This window comes from Salvelinus alpinus, chromosome 5 (genome assembly GCF_045679555.1).
Source record: "Salvelinus alpinus chromosome 5, SLU_Salpinus.1, whole genome shotgun sequence".
NCBI classification, from domain to species: Eukaryota; Metazoa; Chordata; class Actinopteri; order Salmoniformes; family Salmonidae; genus Salvelinus; species Salvelinus alpinus.
This window is the reverse complement of record NC_092090.1, coordinates 70548271-70563239: the sequence shown is the minus strand read 5'-3', so window position 1 is coordinate 70563239 and position 14969 is coordinate 70548271. Positions and strand designations below refer to the sequence as shown.

At 42.4% G+C, this 14969-nt stretch overlaps 1 protein-coding gene across 4 annotated transcripts; it reads left to right on the top strand.

Moving 5' to 3' along the window:
- The first annotated feature begins 1404 nt into the window (after nt 1–1404).
- mtx3 (metaxin 3) lies at nt 1405–12188 on the top strand. 4 transcript variants are annotated; one of them, XM_071402985.1, is made up of 9 exons: nt 1405–1553; nt 4121–4190; nt 4536–4612; nt 4708–4800; nt 4980–5162; nt 6046–6122; nt 6220–6374; nt 6922–7010; nt 8934–12188. In XM_071402985.1, the coding sequence occupies exons 1-9, from the start codon at nt 1473–1475 to the stop codon at nt 9027–9029; spliced, it is 921 nt and encodes a 306-aa protein (XP_071259086.1). In that variant the 5' UTR covers nt 1405–1472; the 3' UTR covers nt 9030–12188. The 4 variants fall into 4 exon arrangements, with proteins under 4 accessions (XP_071259086.1, XP_071259084.1, XP_071259088.1 ...); XM_071402983.1 differs by having other exon boundaries at nt 4705–4800; XM_071402987.1 differs by lacking the exon at nt 6922–7010.
- The last annotated feature ends 2781 nt before the right edge of the window (nt 12189–14969 follow it).

Genomic DNA, 14969 nt, shown 5'->3' with positions numbered 1-14969 from the left:
AAATTGATAAAAAGAAGCTTGTGAGAGCGGTTTTGTTAGTCTTCATTTCAGCTTTTGACACGATTGATCATAATCTACTACAGTAAAAACATATGTGTTACGGCTTTACATCCCCTGCTATATCGTAGATCGAGAGTTACCTGTCTAACAGATCACAGAGGGTGTTCTTTAATGGAAGCCTCATCAACATAATCCAGGTAGAGTCGAGCATTACCCAGGGAAGTTGTCTAGGCCCCTTACTTTTTTCAATCTTTACTAATGACCTGCCACTGGCACTGAGTAAAGCATGTGTGTTTATGTATGCTGATGACTCAACATTACACACGTCAGCTACCACAGCAAGTGAAATCACTGCAACACTTAACAAAGAGCTGCAGTCAGTTTTAGAATGGGTGGCAGGTAATAAGCTAGTATTAAATAAGTGAAAAACTAAAAGCATTGTAATTGGTGACAAACCATTCAATAAAACCCTAAACCTCAACTAAATCGTGTAATGAATCATTTGGAAATTGAGTAAGTTGAGGAGACTAAACTGCTTGGTGTAAGCCTGGGTTGTAAACTGTCATGATCAAAACATAATGATGCAACGTTAGCTGAGGTGGGGAGAGGTCTGTCTGTAATAAAGCGCTGCTCTGCTTTCTTGACATTGTTATCAACAGAACAAGTCCTACAGGCCCTAGTTTTGTTGCACCTTGACTACTGCCCAGTCATATGGTCAATACATCCCTGTCAATCTCTCCTGGTTCAAAGTAGAGGAGGGATTGAATGCATTACTACTTGTCTTTGTGAGAGGTATTGACCCCACAAGACATGTCACAAGGGGTCTATTCACCGTCCCTAAGTCCAGAACAGACTCCTGGAAGCGCACAGTACTACACAGGGTCATGACTATATGGAACTTTATTCCACATCAAGTAACTCATGCAAGCAGTAAAATCATATTTAAAAAACAGAACGATGCGGACTGTGAAGAGACACACACACAAACACACAAACACACACACACACACACACACACACACACACACACACACACACACACACACACACACACACACACACACACACACACACACACACACACACACACACACACACACACACACACACACACACACACACACACTACACACACGTACATTGTAATATTGTTGCATAGTGGTATTATACATTTTGTATTGTAGATATGCAGTGGTGTAATAATGTTATATGATGCACAGTTTTTTTTATTTTTGTTGTGTGATGTAAGTGAGCTAATGTGTTTGGACCCCAGGAGGAGTAAGCCAGCAGCTAATGGGGATCCCTAATAAATACAAATACATCAGTCCTGTTTGTTGTAGAAATATACTATTTGAATAGACTATTTGGTTTTTTACCTGCAAAGTACTGAAATCTACCTTTGGAAACCCCACCTGCGGGCCTCTGGGTACTCGATGACATCACCCACTTCCTGATCACGGCAGCAAACAAGCATGGCGGCCACCATGGAGCTGAGATGCTGGGGAGGTGATTGGGGTTTGCCTTCCGTCCACACAGAATCTCTCATAGTGCTGGTAAATGCGTTCATAAAAAACAAAATTATGATATGACCTTTGTGTCACGAATGTTGTACTGCATGGCTACATTTCTCATTGTTTTATCTGATAATCTTCACCTCTGATGATGCAAAACCATCAACAAGACTGAGCTATTTTAGCTAGCTAACGTTAACAAACTGGAAAGTTAGCTAAGTATTAGTGGTAGAATCGATATTTGGTATTTTGTTTTTTCTAATCATCTAGCCTTTTAGAGGCTTTTCAATGAAAACTTGAACCAACTAACAACATGCACTCTTCAGAATGTGTCTAACTGGCTGTAGCTAACTAGCTACAGTAGCTAATAGCTGTCAAATGCCATTCTCATTGCTAACATTTCTTCAAGTTCAAGGTCAGCTCTATCTTGATTTGCTACTACTGTCCTCGGTACGACCATTCTCCTGTCTTCTTATGCTTAACTGTGTAGTTATGTATCCCAGTAGTTAATTTGAACATATCCCTATTTTGCTAGGACACTTGCATTATCCCGTTCCCTATAGGCTAGTTGCAGATACTGTATGAACAATGCAACGAATTTGCACAAGCTCTCATAACAAGGTGACACCGTTCCTGTTGAAAAAGGTGTACAGCTGCCAGATAATTTGCTGGCTGACAGTGTCAACAAAACAATTTGGCATGATTACTATAAGCCTACATGTTTCCTGCACTTCCTCTGTTTGGACTACACTTTTCCTCATAGCTACCTTTCTGGGCTACTCTTTGCCTAGCCATATCTATTGACTAAAAAGAGAAGACGTTTAACAATCTAAGTTCTTTGTATGAGATACAAACAACTCGAATTGTTAAATGTCTCTTTTTAAGTCAATAGATATGGCTGCACGTTGCCATGTGTGTTATCACTGTCACTTGTCCACTAGGACTGCCATATCTGTATTGTTGTTCTTGGTGCTTACCCACCATGCTGATAGTCTGCTTTTAGAACTGGAGCCAATGCCAAATGATACTTAGTGATATCTTGTAGGGCCGTGGCGATACCAGTATAGCCATACTCGTTAGTGCGGTGGAAACAAAACGCGAAGCTTCAGACACACTTTATTTGGATAGAGCATCTACAGATGGACTATCAACAAACAAGCTGTTGATAAGCAAAGGGAAAGGGTTAAGGTTAATGCTAGGGTTAGGGTTAGTAGATAGTTAGTTGAAAGGTTACTGATAGTCTATAATAGAGCATCTACAGATGGACTATCCAAATAAAGTGTTACTTTAACTTTTGAGGGGAAAACTGCACTAATTCTGCAAACAAACATGTTTAAGTTGTCACCCAGAGTCAAATGTATTTATTTTCTAAGCTATAGCACACAATATTTTACATCGTTTTTTTAAAGGACCAAAGAGTTTGGTCTGCTTCGTGGTTTAATTTTTGCCATGGAAAAAATATTGTGATTCTGGTATCGTCACAGCCCTCATATCTTACAGAGCTTAACATGCCATACCCCAGAAAGCGTACTACTCTGACAACATTGATATGAAAGCCTACATAGTACTCTGACAACATTGATATGAAAGCCTACATAGTACTCTGACAACATTGATATGAAAGCCTACATAGTACTCTGACAACATTGATATGAAAGACTACATAGTACTCTGACAACATTGATATGAAAGCCTACATAGTACTCTGACAACATTGATATGAAAGCCTACATAGTACTCTGACAACATTGATATGAAAGCCTACATAGTACGCTGACAACATTGATATGAAAGCCTACATAGTACGCTGACAACATTGATATGAAAGCCTACATAGTACTCTGACAACACTGATATGAAAGCCTACATAGTACTCTGACAACATTGATATGAAAGCCTACATAGTACTCTGACAACATTGATATGAAAGCCTACATAGTACTCTGACAACATTGATATGAAAGCTTACATAGTACTCTGACAACATTGATATGAAAGCTTACATAGTACTCTGACAACATTGATATGAAAGTCTACATAGTACTCTGACAACATTGATATGAAAGCCTACATAGTACTCTGACAACATTGATATGAAAGCTCATAGTACTCTGACAACATTGATATGAAAGCCTACATAGTACTCTGACAACATTGATATGAAAGCCTACATAGTACTCTGACAACATTGATATGAAAGCCTACATAGTACGCTGACAACATTGATATGAAAGCTCATAGTACTCTGACAACATTGATATGAAAGCCTACATAGTACTCTGACAACATTGATATGAAAGCCTACATAGTACTCTGACAACATTGATATGAAAGCCTACATAGTACGCTGACAACATTGATATGAAAGCCTACATAGTACGCTGACAACATTGATATGAAAGCTCATAGTACTCTGACAACATTGATATGATCTTATCTGGCTAGAGCAAGGGACAGTTCATGACAAATGACTGTCATGTCTTCCACCATTACTCATGGTTATTATTATTATGTAGGCTTTATAATAAAGTGTTGTTCAGTAAAGTGGTCAAATACTCTTATTTCTTGTCATTCCTCTGAACAACTAACGTATCTATGCTCTCTCTCAGGCCTATGCCAAGTTCTCTGGAGCCACGATCACAGTAACTCCCATAGACTGGACGTGGAAGACTTTGACAGGTACTGCTGCTTGGTTTAAAGTCCAAAGAAACAGAATTCAGTTGTTCTTATACAAGTAATAACATGATAATTATTATGTCATTTCACCATGTAAAAAACATCACTAGGCTACTACAGTAGGTAGGAATAGATACATGACTATCTGATGCAAGACTGTCAAATTGACTGCTTACTATACATATAGCACATTGTCGGTCAGAGGTGTTGTCTCTATGCCTGCTCTACTGTAGTTGTATAGTCCATGACATATGGATTGTGCAGTAGCACAGGAGGAAAGACACACTGTCAAACTCCCCTATAACCAACACTACTGGCACACTGTTTCCCCTCTACCCAACTCAACAGGCACAGTGCCAGAGTTGGTCTACCAGGGATCCACAATAACCGAACCTGCTCAGATTCTCAACTTCCTGAGAAAACAGGTAAAGTCTCCTTTCTGCCTTCACCATAAATGACCTTTTTAAGAACTGTATTTGCAGTGCAGTGCTAACAACAAAGCCTGTGTGTTGTCTAGCAGAGGTTTAATGCAGACTATGAGTTGTCGGCGAGGCAGGGAGCAGACACCATGGCCTACATCGCTCTACTGGAGGAGAAACTACGACCAGCCCTGGTAGGAACAACCCGTGTGTGTAGTTGTGTTGTGTACTGATTGTTGTGGGTGTGTATGTTGTTTTGCACTTAGACACATTTTGAAAGTCCAGCAGTTTTTTGTTTGTGTACTGAGAGTGTTATGTGCCCGGTATTGTGTACTGTATTCTAAATATGTATTCTGTGTGTGTTGTCCTGTAGTTACACACATTCTGGGTGGACGCTGAGAACTATGCTAACCTGACTCGGCCGTGGTTCGCCTCCCGCTCTCCCTTTCCCCTCAACTTCCTGGTCCCTGGTCGCCATGCCAACACAGCCCTGTCCCGGATCCTGCTGACCAAGGGAGAGTCTCCTCTACACACCATCACTGAGGTGGAGGGAAAGGTAGGACAGATCCCCTCTACACACCATCACTGAGGTGGAGGGAAAGGTAGGACAGATCCCCTCTACACACCATCACTGAGGTGGAGGGAAAGGTAGGACAGATCCCCTCTACACACCATCACTGAGGTGGAGGGAAAGGTAGGACAGATTCCCTCTACACACCATCACTGAGGTGGAGGGAAAGGTAGGACAGATTCCCTCTACACACCATCACTGAGGTGGAGGGAAAGGTAGGACAGATTCCCTCTACACACCATCACTGAGGTGGAGGGAAAGGTAGGACAGATTCCCTCTACACACCATCACTGAGGTGGAGGAAAAGGTAGGACAGATTCCCTCTACACACTATCACTGAGGTGGAGGGAAAGGTAGGACAGATTCCCTCTATACACCATCACTGAGGTGGAGGGAAAGGTAGGACAGATTCCCTCTACACACTATCACTGAGGTGGAGGGAAAGGTAGGACAGATTCCCTCTACACACCATCACTGAGGTGGAGGGAAAGGTAGGACAGATTCCCTCTACACACTATCACTGAGGTGGAGGGAAAGGTAGGACAGATTCCCTCTACACACTATCACTGAGGTGGAGGGAAAGGCAGGACAGATTCCCTCTACACACCATCACTGAGGTGGAGGGAAAGGTAGGACAGATCCCCTCTACACACCATCACTGAGGTCGAGGGAAAGGTAGGACAGATTCCCTCTACACACCATCACTGAGGTGGAGGGAAAGGTAGGACAGATCCCCTCTACACACTATCACTGAGGTGGAGGGAAAGGTAGGACAGGAACATACACTGCGGGGACTACTTGATACCAAACGATATCCCGACCCTGCATTCTAAGTAAATTCACCTTTCCCCGTCCCCTCTCTCGTCAGATTTACAGTGAAGCTAAGGAGTGTCTGAATCTGCTTTCCCACAGATTGGGGACGGCCTACTACTTCTTTGGGAACACGTGAGTTCTTGTGTAGTTTGGTCAGATGCTAGATAAGGCTGGGTGTGATTATATTATGTGTGGTGTATTAATGTAGCTGTCTTTCTCTGTGGCCCAGGCCATGCAGTCTGGATGCGTTTGTGTTTGGCTTTGTAGCTCCCCTCCACAAGGCTAGTCTACCCAGCAGCCCTCTGCAGAGCCACCTCAGACAGCTGGACAACCTCCAGCGCTTCTGTGACCACATACTCAACGCTCACTTCAGCAGTCATCCCGGTGAGACCAGCGCTCTATGCCGTCTGTGTGTGTGTGTGTGTGTGTGTGTGTGTGTGTGTGTGTGTGTGTGTGTGTGTGTGTGTGTGTGTGTGTGTGTGTGTGTGTGTGTGTGTGTGTGTGTGTGTGTGTGTGTGTGTGTGTGTGTGTGTGTGTGTGTGTGTGTGTGTGTGTGTCAGTTTATACATTGATGATTGCTTCAGGTCCAGGGTATTGAGTAAGGGTTACAAAGATCCTGCTGTGTTTTTAATAGAACGTGTCAGTGAAAATCTGGTGAACTTCAGGTCCTGCAAAGCCTTTTCTAAACACAGGATGTACAGCTTTTGCCAAGTTGTCATTTGCAGCAGGAGCAATACCTAACCGTCTATGTATGCGCGTGTGTCGGTGCGTCGACGAACGTACACGGTTTATTGCTTCTTTTGTCTGGGCTGTGATGGAGAACTTCTGCTGCGTTCTGGCATATCTCTCTCTGCTCTCAGTATCTCTGCTTTCTTAGTATAATGGGCTCTCTCTCTCCACTGTTCCTGGTCCACCCACCCTCTCTCTCCAGGGTCTCCCCAGCCGGTTCAGGAGACGGTGGATGCCAACCTGCAGAAACTCACTCAGCTTGTAAACAAAGAGTCCAACCTCATAGAGAAGGTCCTGCTGCTCTCGTCTCCGTGTGTATTTGCGTGTGTTGTGTTAGTCATTGGAGTATATTGTGAGCATTAGTTAGACACTTTTTTGTACGTATATCAAGACTAGTTCACTTCTTGAGCATTAGTTAGACACTTTTTTGTACGTATATCAAGACTAGTTCACTTCTTCTGTTGGTGTGTGCACGCTCGCATGTATGTGCATCCGTGAGTGTGTGTTTATATTGTGGTTAGTAACTGTGTTATACAGTGCCTTCGGAAAGTATTCACACCTCTTGACATTTTCCTCATTTTGTTGTGTTAAAAAGTTAGATTAAAAAGGATTGAATTGTCATTTTTGGTCAACGATCTACACAAAATACTATGTCAAAGTGGAAGAAATTTTTTAACATTTAATGAAAAATAAAACACTAATCTTGATTAGATAAGTATTCACCCCCCTGAGACAATACATGTGAGATACACCTTTGGCAGCGATTAAAGCTGTGAGTCTTTCTTGGTAAGTCTCTAAGAGCTTTCCACATCTGGATTGTACAATATTTGCCCATTACTCTTTTTAAAATTCTTCAAGTTCTGTCAAGTAGGTTGTTGATCATTGCTAGAGCGCCATTTTCAAGTCTTCCCATAGATTTTCAAGACGATTTAAGTCAAAATTCTAACATTCAATGTCGTCTTTGTAAGCAACTCCAGTGTAGATGTGGCCTTGCGTTTTAGGTTATTGTCCTGCTGAAAGGTGAATTCGTCTCCCAGTGTCTGTTGGAAAGCAGACTGAACCAGGTTTTCCTCTAGGATTTTGCCTGTGCTTAGCTGTATTCCGTTTCTTTTTATCCTAAAAAAAATCTCCCTAGTCCTTGCCGATGACAAGCATACCCATAACATGATGTAGCCACCTCCATGCTTGAAAATATGAAGAGTGGTACTCGGTGATGTGTTGTGTTGGATTTGCCCCAAACATAATGCTTTGTATTCAGGACATTATATATATATTTTTGGAGTATTACTTAAGTAGGGGCGGCAGGTAGCCTAGTGGTTAGAGCGTTGGGCCAGTAACCGAAAGGTTGCTAGATCCCTGAGCTGACAAGGTCAAATCTGTCGTTCTGCCCCTGAGCAAGGCAGTTAACCCACTGTTCCTAGTCCGTCGTTGTAAATAAGAATTTGTTCTTGCCTAGTTAAATAAAGGTTACATTTTTAAAAAGTGCCTTGTTTGCAAACATGTTTTGGAATATTTGTATTCTGTGCAGGCTTCCTTCTTTTCACTAATTTAGGTTAGTATTGTGGAGTCACTACAATGTTGTTGATCCATCCTCAGTTCTCATATCACAACCATTAAACTCTGTAACTGTTTTAAAATCCCCATTGTCCTCATGGTGAAATCCCTGAGCAGTTTCCTTCCTCTCCAACAACTGACTTAGGATGGAGCCTGTATCTTTGTAGTATTTGGCTGTATTGATACACCATCCGAAGCGTTGTTAATAGGGCAAAGGGATATTCAGGGTTTGCGTTTGTATTTTTACACATCTACCAGTTGGTGCCCTTCTTTGCGAGGCCTGGAGAAACCTCCCTGGTTGGTGTGGTTGAATCTGTACTTGAAATTCAGTACTCGACTGAGGGACCTTACAGATAATTGGGGTAGTCTTTCAAAAAAAAAATATGTGATTTGTTATCACATTTTTACTCCTGAACGTATTTAGGCTTCCCATAACAAAGGGGTTGAATTGACTCAAGACATCTCAGCTTTTCATTTTTTATTAAAAGTTTTTTACATTATGGGGTATTATTGTGTGTAGGGTCAGTGACACAAAATCTCAATTTAATCAATTTTTAAATTCAGGTTGTAACACAACAAAATTTGGAAAAAGTCAAGGGGTTTGAATACTTTCTGAAGGCACTGTATGTATGTTTACTGACTGTGTGTGTTCTCCTGCAGATGGATGACAACCTGAGGAGCAGCCCTCAGCACAAACCCCTCAGAGCAGACCCCAGACCCAGCCTGGACAACGACAAGAGCTCTACCCCTGCCTAACCCCTCACCCCTCACCTCTAGCCCCTGACCTCTCACCCCCGACCAGCCTGGTGGATGGGAGGGGTGCTGTATTATACTAAACCTGGTTCTGTAAATGCCCTAGCCTGAGTGCCAGTCTGTTTGTACTAGCATGCCAACTCTTTCTTACTCATTGACAAGGACAGCAATGGAGTTGGCAAGAGCACAAACAGATCTGGGATCAGTCTACAAATACCCTGGGTTATCCTTTAAATTATGCATTTGATTGTTTTAGACAGTTTATGCCTTGCAAGTGTAATTAAAACTGCCCTGAATGGAAACTATCAATGAAGAAAAAAAATGTCAGAATTGTGGACTATTTAGAGATGATGATGTCTGTAAAATAGATATGGTTTCATGAAATGAGGGAGAAGTGCACGGGGAAATGGAAAGGTTTTAGTGGTTTAGAGCAGAATGCTGAGGACTGCTACCAAATGAGAAGCCTTTAAACATTGAAAGGCAAGAGGCAGGAAATGAGAAGGCCAGTTGGTTTAAAACGCTCTGAGGTATTATACTGCCTTTCTACTGACCTGCTGTAAGATAGGGAAAACCTTTTCTAACAGATTCTAAAGGATTGAAATGACTGAGGCCGCAATTCATTCAAACCTGCATTGTAGTATGTATTAACACAGGAACATGTTTTCCTGTAGTCGGGTAATATCCAAACGCAAAACTCCTCCCACAGGTACAGGTACTGTAGATGCTCTCAGGTTTCAGAAATAAGTTGTGTTCATGGACAGTGGTCGTGTAAACAAGGTCACTGCATAAACAATAATATGGCAGGTTTGATGGAATTTGTTCATAGATAAGGGCTAAGTCTATGCTAAATATACAAGGCAGTTATTCTTTAGCTCTGGTATAATGGAAAATAAAATGTATGGGTCACTTATATATATATGTTTGTAATGAACAGTACAGGTTGAATTGATGCATCATTTTGAGAGATTCTGGTGTAAATGAGGTCATTACTGACAGGCAGGCACTGACACTGGTCTACTTGAGTTTTGAAACGTCATAGCTACTGTAGTTGCTGTTGCACAATCCTAAATGATCAGAATAATGCTCTTTCCTCACCTGAGGACTGACTCAACCGTTTCTCTGCTGAGACTCGACGCACGCCCCAAATGGCACCCTATTCCTTATATAGTGGGCTACTATTGACCAGAGCGCTATCGGCCCCGGTGAAAAGTAGTGCACGATAAAGGGAATACAGTGCCTGAAACAGGTTTTCCTCTAGGATTTTGCCAGTGCTTAGCTGTATTTCTAGCTGTCTGTGGTGTTTCCATCCAGACCTGCTGTATTTATGTACATAATCATTAAAAGTTAGTATTACTTTATGAGGGCATGTAGCTGTCTAGTTTCAGTTCATTTGTGTTCATATTGAAACGGGGAATGTTTAATACAGTACAGATTACTTTGTTTGTTAGGATGTCACTTATTTTACTGAGGGAGATGTCTAAGCCTAAAGTTTTCCCTTTAACAAATAGGTCATCTTTACAACTGTTGTTAAATTAGCTCTGTAAATAGACTTAAGTATATATGTACATATATATGCTATCATATCGCTGTAGAAGTTAGCTCATTTAATTAGCTATAATCCTGCCTCTTCATTAACAGATCGAGTAGTTGTGATCTTAACGTTGTATAATTGTAAATACATTTAAATACTAATCCAATGCATTTCATTCAGCGTTGTTTCCTTATAACGGTGCTGTCTAGATGAATGCAGTTCAACTCTCCTCACATGTGTTTTCATTCTTTAGCTAAGACTGAAGTGAGTCATTGATTCTACAGTTGGGGTTCATTTATAAGGCATACGTGTTTTAGATTGTTGTTCAGCGGTATCAAAAAGCACTACATTTGTATACTGCCCTACAAAACGCAGTACCTATGTTGTTTTTTTTACTGCAAAATCTGACTTCAAAGTCTTTTTATGTCTAGACAGCAATTTCTGATATATTCTGATCAAAAGATCAAAGATTTTTGACCAAATTCGTAGCTATTGCGTTTTGCCTTTGTAGGGCAGGCAGTATATTGTGAGGTATATTACTTTTGGTATCAATTCATCAAGTCTGATCTCTAACACAAACCAAAAGGTGTAATGGATTCTCACTCAAAAGATGTTGCATAAAGCTTACTTCATTATTAGATTTTTTTCCAATTATTTTCTCTTTTGATCTCTAATTCACCCCATGTTGTGGAATTGTTTTTGTAAAGATTTGTTTTGTTTATCATGATTTTGTCTGTATTAGTTATGCTGTGCCTACATCACCATCGCCTTGTCTGTTATGAGCAGGTCAATCTATTTGGGAACAGGCCTTGCATTAGACAATGATGGAGAACTCTGCTAACATACTGTACGCCATCTCTGCCTGCAGATGTCAGAAGTATGTCATTACTGCATGTTTGAAGTATGTCATTTGTCTCCCACTGACATCCAGAGCCATATATTTATATGACTCTGGTGACATCCAGCATCAGCTACTGTAATACTGGCTCTATTCACCTGAAGGTTCCATGTTGTTTCCTGTGCTTTGCCTTTGCTGTTGTTTGTTGTTTACTTCCTTTGTTGACAGGATTAACAGGGACTGTTCAGTGCTTAAAGGGAATGTATCCATGTAGTGAATATTCCCTTTAAGCAATGAATATTATTCACTTCATGGATACATTCCCTTTAAGCACTATGGAATTAGTTACAACTTTATTCATTGTTTTGGTTTGTGTAGAATAACCTATTTGGGTTGAAATACATGTATAGGACAAAGGGAGACAGTATTAGGAAGGACTAGTACTGTGTGTCTTGATAAGACTGCAGAAGGGATTGTATAGCTGTAAACTACTGTAACCAACTTTCTCAGATTAAACTCACGTTTGGAATTGTAATAACAATATTGTCACTTTTTTCCAAGTTCAGAAAGTCACAGTTAGGATTTGGCCCATTGTCCTTATCTAGTCAATACTTGAAGTTAAAACAACATTAGTAAATTCATTCTCCTGAGGTTTTGTGATGGGATCAAAAACAGAATTTTAACCATGATATTGACATTGTAATACGCTATCATATTCCTGGTTCATTCTTTGTGCATGGTTGCAAATGAATGCTTTCATTTCAATTTAATAAAAGTATAATCTAACCACCTATTTAATTTGAGTCTATTGTGAAATGAAGAACAACCTAATTTACAAAATACAAGATTGCCAAATTGCCCTTCTCCTCTTCCCTGCCTCTCCCATTCACTCTCACTCTCTCTCTCTCCCCTGGCTGTGTTGTGGCTGGGTGGGTAAATGTCCTCTTTGTTTTGTCTTGGCAATCAGCCTGGAAAATAAAGGTGATTAAACCGATGAGAAATGATGCAAAGCCCTGACCTCAGAAATAACCCTATTTGTCTGTCATTAAAACTGATAGAGGACTTTACTAGCCTGCTGCCTTTGTGTTTCTGCTCTAGCCTGCTGCCTGTGTGTTTCTGCTTTAGCCTCCTGCCTGTGTGTTTCTGCTTTAGCCTGCTGCCTGTGTGTTTCTGCTCTAGCCTGGTGCCTGTGTGTTTCTGCTCTAGCCCGGTGCCCGTGTGTTTCTGCTTTAGCCTGCTGCCTGTGTGTTTCTGCTCTAGCCTGCTGCCTGTGTGTTTCTGCTTTAGCCTCCTGCCTGTGTGTTTCTGCTTTAGCCTGCTGCCTGTGTGTTTCTGCTCTAGCCTGGTGCCTGTGTGTTTCTGCTCTAGCCTGCTGCCCGTGTGTTTCTGCTTTAGCCTCCTGCCTGTGTGTTTCTGCTTTAGCCTGGTGCCCGTGTGTTTTTGCTCTAGCCCGGTGCCCGTGTGTTTTTGCTCTAGCCCGGTGCCCGTGTGTTTTTGCTCTAGCCCGGTGCCCGTGTGTTTTTGCTCTAGCCCGGTGCCCGTGTGTTTTTGCTCTAGCCCGGTGCCCGTGTGTTTTTGCTCTAGCCCGGTGCCTGTGTGTTTTTGCTCTAGCCCGGTGCCCGTGTGTTTTTGCTCTAGCCCGGTGCCTGTGTGTTTCTGCTCTAGCCCGGTGCCTGTGTGTTTTTGCTCTAGCCCGGTGCCCGTGTGTTTTTGCTCTAGCCCGGTGCCCGTGTGTTTTTGCTCTAGCCCGGTGCCTGTGTGTTTCTGCTCTAGCCCGGTGCCTGTGTGTTTCTGCTCTAGCCCGGTGCCTGTGTGTTTTTGCTCTAGCCCGGTGCCTGTGTGTTTTTGCTCTAGCCCGGTGCCCGTGTGTTTTTGCTCTAGCCCGGTGCCTGTGTGTTTCTGCTCTAGCCCGGTGCCTGTGTGTTTTTGCTCTAGCCCGGTGCCCGTGTGTTTTTGCTCTAGCCCGGTGCCCGTGTGTTTTTGCTCTAGCCCGGTGCCTGTGTGTTTCTGCTCTAGCCCGGTGCCTGTGTGTTTCTGCTCTAGCCCGGTGCCTGTGTGTTTTTGCTCTAGCCCGGTGCCTGTGTGTTTCTGCTCTAGCCCGGTGCCTGTGTGTTTCTGCTCTAGCCCGGTGCCTGTGTGTTTCTGCTTTAGCCCGGTGCCTGTGTGTTTCTGCTCTAGCCCGGTGCCCGTGTGTTTTTGCTCTAGCCCGGTGCCCGTGTGTTTCTGCTCTAGCCCAGTGCCTGTGTGTTTCTGCTCTAGCCCAGTGCCTGTGTGTTTTTGCTCTAGCCTTCCACATGGAAGCCATTAAGTGTTTTCTGACCAGCCACACGTTTCACGTCTGCACATGCACCATGGAAACAATGCAGAAATAAATCAAATAATTTCTCTTTTATGAAGGAAAGTATCAAAGGACAGTCAGAGGTGGTGCGGAGCCTGGAAAACAGTCATGTAATTATGTTGGGAGTGAGATAATAGATATTTCCTTTGGAAAAAGAGGCCTCAGCATAGTTCTGAGATTAGGTTGTAGATCAGGCCAGCTCTGCTAACAGTTGTTTATTAGAAACATTAAAAGATGTTAAATACCAAGTATCAATGCTTACAGACTAAAGTGGATCTAGAACCTTTTCTCTAACTTTTCCAACAAGCAATAAAACTAGCAGTAGCCTGTGTGTCATTTTGTGTCTGTTTTAGCCAAGTATAACCATCAAATCAGAATATTCTTGAGAAAGGCTCAAGTTGACGCGTGAAGAATAAAACATTAACTCCACTGTTCTTGCCTTTTCTAAAGTACGTTCTCTGTGTGTGTGTCTGTCTATCTATCTGTCTGTCCGTCTGTCTATCTGTCTGTTTATCCGAGCCAGAAGGTTTTAGGAGGCATCAGTGTGTTTACTCTGGGCAGTGAAGAGTCTTTCACCTGTGTAGGGCCCTTGGGTCCATCAACGTAATATGTCCCAGTCCATCCATAACGTTAGGATTTAGGTTTGGGTTAGACAGTGTGTTATTAATAGATCAGCAGTGGTAAGAGGACTTTTGAAGCGTTTGTCCATTTATACATGTTTCATTCCAGACTAGAAGTGTGTGCAGAAAGGAGGCCCTCTAGTGGTGACAATGGCCATCTCTGTTCTGCTACTTAGTAGACATGAAGCTAGGGTTTTGGCTAGGATTATGGTTGAACCGAGGTGTGGCCATGAAGCTAGGGTTAGGGTTGTAGTTGTGTTTGAGGCTAGGTTCAATCCTAACCCTAGCCTCAACCAGAACCTTAACTCTTGCCTTAACCCTAGCTTTATGTCCACCTCCCGGTTCAGCCGTGGTTGAATTTAATCTGCCACTGTGTCTAATTGTCCCAGCCTTAGGCCTATATAGCCAGTTGTCAAGGCATATGAACAAACAGGTTACAGAGCAAACAATGCAATTATCACAACACATAGGTGGTGATATGGCTATTTCCTCCTGGCTTGGCTTCCTCAGTGATTTTACCCACGCACCACTACTTTATACCCTAGCCCCAACCCTTTCCTTGACATCAACCTACGGTCATAGCCTTAACCTAATGCTGGGCATAGAAAATCATCAT

Bases quoted from the DNA above. Each gene is read 5' to 3' on its own strand.
- mtx3 (XM_071402983.1), top strand. From the start codon at position 1,473: ATGGCGGCCACCATGGAGCTGAGATGCTGGGGAGGTGATTGGGGTTTG. The intron at 6,375-6,921 runs GTGAGACCAGCG...CTCTCTCTCCAG, and splicing joins TCACTTCAGCAGTCATCCCG to GGTCTCCCCAGCCGGTTCAG. The intron at 7,011-8,933 runs GTCCTGCTGCTC...GTTCTCCTGCAG, and splicing joins AGTCCAACCTCATAGAGAAG to ATGGATGACAACCTGAGGAG.